At 47.7% G+C, this 3,515-nt stretch overlaps 1 protein-coding gene across 1 annotated transcript; it reads right to left on the bottom strand.

Annotated features, from left to right (window-relative positions):
• Nucleotides 1–1,310: 1,310 nt before the first annotated feature.
• LOC118329430 (glutamate dehydrogenase 1, mitochondrial-like) lies at nucleotides 1,311–3,213 on the bottom strand (the record flags this gene model as incomplete). Its single annotated transcript, XM_035663598.1, is given in 3 exon segments — nucleotides 1,311–1,448; nucleotides 1,824–1,961; nucleotides 2,983–3,213. Coding segments are annotated over 3 exon segments (492 nt in total), but the record flags the coding sequence as incomplete, so codon positions are not given.
• Nucleotides 3,214–3,515: the final 302 nt, after the last annotated feature.

Raw genomic sequence — 3,515 nt, 5'->3', positions numbered from 1 at the left:
ACACACACAAACACAGACACACACAACACACACCACACACACAACACTGAACACACACCACAGCACACACACACACTGTACACACACACAGAGGACACACACACACACTGACAGCACAACCACACGACAGAGCACCACAACACAGACACCACACACACACCACACACACACACACAGAGACACACACACACACTGACACACACCACAGAGACACACACACACAATGACACAAGGAGACACACACACACACTGACACACCACACAGAGACAACACACACACTGGACACACAACACAGAGACACACACACACATGAACACACACTGACACACACACAGGCACCACAGACATCACAGCACCACACCACAACCACTGACACACACACAGACCACACAGACCACACACAAAACACACACACACAGCACCGACTGACACACCACACACCACACACACCACACACAGCTGCACAGCACGACTACTGACACACACACAGAGGACACACACACACACTGACAACACACACACACACAAGACAGACAACACAGCACACACACACACAGACAACACCACACACACACACCACACAACACACACACACAACACACAAGAGACACACACACAACACACACACCACAGTACCACACACACACTGAACACACACGACACACACACAACACACCTGACACACAACACACACATGACACACCCACACACACACACCACACACACTGACCACACACACACTGACACACACACAGAGACACAACACACAACACACACTGACACACACACACACACACACAACAAGCACACACTCTGACACACACACACACACACCACCTACACCACACAACACAGACACACACACACAGACAACACACACACACACACACAACAGACACAAACCACAGCAGAGAGTACACACAACACACCCACACAGAGACACACAACACACCACACACACACACACTGAACACACACACAACACAACACACACACACTCGACACACACACACACACCAACACTGGACAACACACACACCACACACCACACACACAGAGACACACACCAACAACCACACAAGACACACACACACCACACAAGCACAGAACACACACACACACAACCACACACACACAGCGTGACACACACAAGCACACACACAACCACACACACACCACAACACACACACACACACACACACCACAGCACTGACAACACACACGACACACAACCACAGCACACAGCACTGACCACACAACACACACACTATGACACACCACCACACACACGTGTGTGTGTGTGTGTGACCTTGGCTTTGATCTTGTGTGCGTTGCCCTTCGTCAGCTGTTTCTCGCTGGCGGCGGGGATCAGGATGTCGCAGTCGGCCTCCAGGATACTTCCTTCGTACGGCGTCGAGTTCGGGAAGCCCACGATGGTGCCGTTGGCCTGGAGACGGAAAATATTGATCAGTCAGTTCGATCGATTGATAATGATATTTGTCCCAAAGTGAAACTATTAAAATATAATAAATTGTTTATTAGAAGAAGCAGAGTTTGATATCAAGTGTTAATCAGGGTAAGAATCTTTGTATTGATTATTCTGATGATCAATATATTTACACATTAACAGTTTCGGTGTTTATTGATTACTTAAGAAGCGATTAAAATTTAAACGATTTAACACTGTTCTTCCAGCAGGGGGCGACTGGTTGTGGTTATTGATCTACCACAGTACTGATCAGTCTGTAGTCGTGGTTACTTGATCTACACAGTACTGATGCAGTCTGCTAGTCCTGGTTATTTGGTCTACCACAGTACTGACCAGTTTGTAGTCCTCCAGCTCTTTGGGGTCGATGCCGTTGGGGTTCCAGATGCTTCCGTCCATTTCTCCGACTCCGACGCACTTCGCCCCGAAGCGATGAAGGTAACGCATTGAGTGGAGACCCACGTTACCGAAACCCTGCACACAAAACCAAACACCTTTACTGGGGACAGAACTTTAATCACAGAACAAACAGATGGAAGAACTGTCTCATTGTTCTGATCCTGAGTGTTTCTTTTCTGAGTGAGGCTTCTCTGTCAGACTCCACATAAAAACATCCATCACTGTGTTTGTTTGTGGCCCTTCGACCTACTTTCATAACATGATGTGTGTGTTATTAATGATGCAGTCCGACCGGTTGGGACAGATCCTGCAGTGTTCGACCTCCTGTCGCTGATCAAAAACCACTTCAAGAGTCCAGATTAAAGGCAGGAAGTTGTGTAGTGTGACCCGACTGTAGTTGTTGTTTATTCCCTGTTTAATATTTATATTTATTTATATTTAATCTCTACTGACAGCATCTGAAATGTGCCCGGACACGCAAACACTCCCACTTACAGCTTTATGTTTGTCTGCTCATCAGAGGGATTTACAGCTCAAGCGTCTTGCTCAAGAGCACGTTGTTAGTGTGATCTGAACCGTCGGTCTGAAACCATTTCAGTCCTGAGCTGTCTGCGCTGTGAGTCGCACCGACTAACTGAACCACTGAAACTGGAGGAAAACCTGCGGCTCCAGTTGAGTCACTGGTGAGTCACCGCTGAGGATTTCAGGGATGGAAAGAGTGATGGAGGAAGAACGGAGGGAGGGAGGGAGGGAGGGAGAGGCTGTTTACAGACGTCCTTCAATCCGAGTCAGACTCTTTCTTCACTGACCTCTGGACTGATATATATGTGAGAAAGTAACCTGTTCCCTGAATGAACTCAACTGCTGTTAATAGTGACTGAGCGCTCAGTCGATGTGAACTGTGTTGAACTGTGGGAAATGTAAATTAAAGCATTATGTTAAACTATTTATCTTACGATATTCGCTCTATAGACGCCGAGCAGCTGATGCGTTTATTTTATTCCAGAGGAAGGTTGTTCAGACTTTGACACACAGATTTACTCGCTTTCATGTGGACGACGAGTTGTTTCCAGCTGACGAAGAGGACGGAGCGTACCTGGATGACGAAGGTCTTGTCCTGGAAGCCGGGACACATCCCCAGCTGGCTCATGTAGGCCGCCTCGTTGATGAAGTTCTCGATGCCGTGGAAGACCCCCCGGCCGGTGGCGGAGATCCTGCCGTGGATTCCTCCCTGGCTGATGGGCTTCCCGGTGACGCAGGCGTGAGCGTTGATGTCCTGAGACAGAGACAGACAGGTGAATGAAAACATCATCACACATCGCTTGTTTCTACAATGTCTAACATATTTAAAGCCCGTTAGAAACTCTGAGAGCAGCCAACAGTTGTGTCCCGTTTCAGGCTCCAAAGTCAGAACACTAGAGAGGAAACAGATCAGTGCCCTGAAGATCGACTGCAATGAGATTCACTTCTTCGTCTTTTGACACTGAACTGAATCTCTTTGCGTTTTGGACGGTTGGTCGGAGAAAACGAGACATCTGAAGACGCCATCTTAAAGAGACGTATACAGTCACATGTTAAGTTAGCTAATGCGCTGGAACTCCATGCTTTGTGTTCATTAATCTACCTTTT

Source organism: Morone saxatilis, unplaced genomic scaffold (genome assembly GCF_004916995.1).
Source record: "Morone saxatilis isolate NCDOM2014 unplaced genomic scaffold, NCSU_SB_2.0 Contig19, whole genome shotgun sequence".
NCBI classification, from domain to species: Eukaryota; Metazoa; Chordata; class Actinopteri; family Moronidae; genus Morone; species Morone saxatilis.
This window is presented reverse-complemented; position numbering and strand designations above follow the sequence as displayed.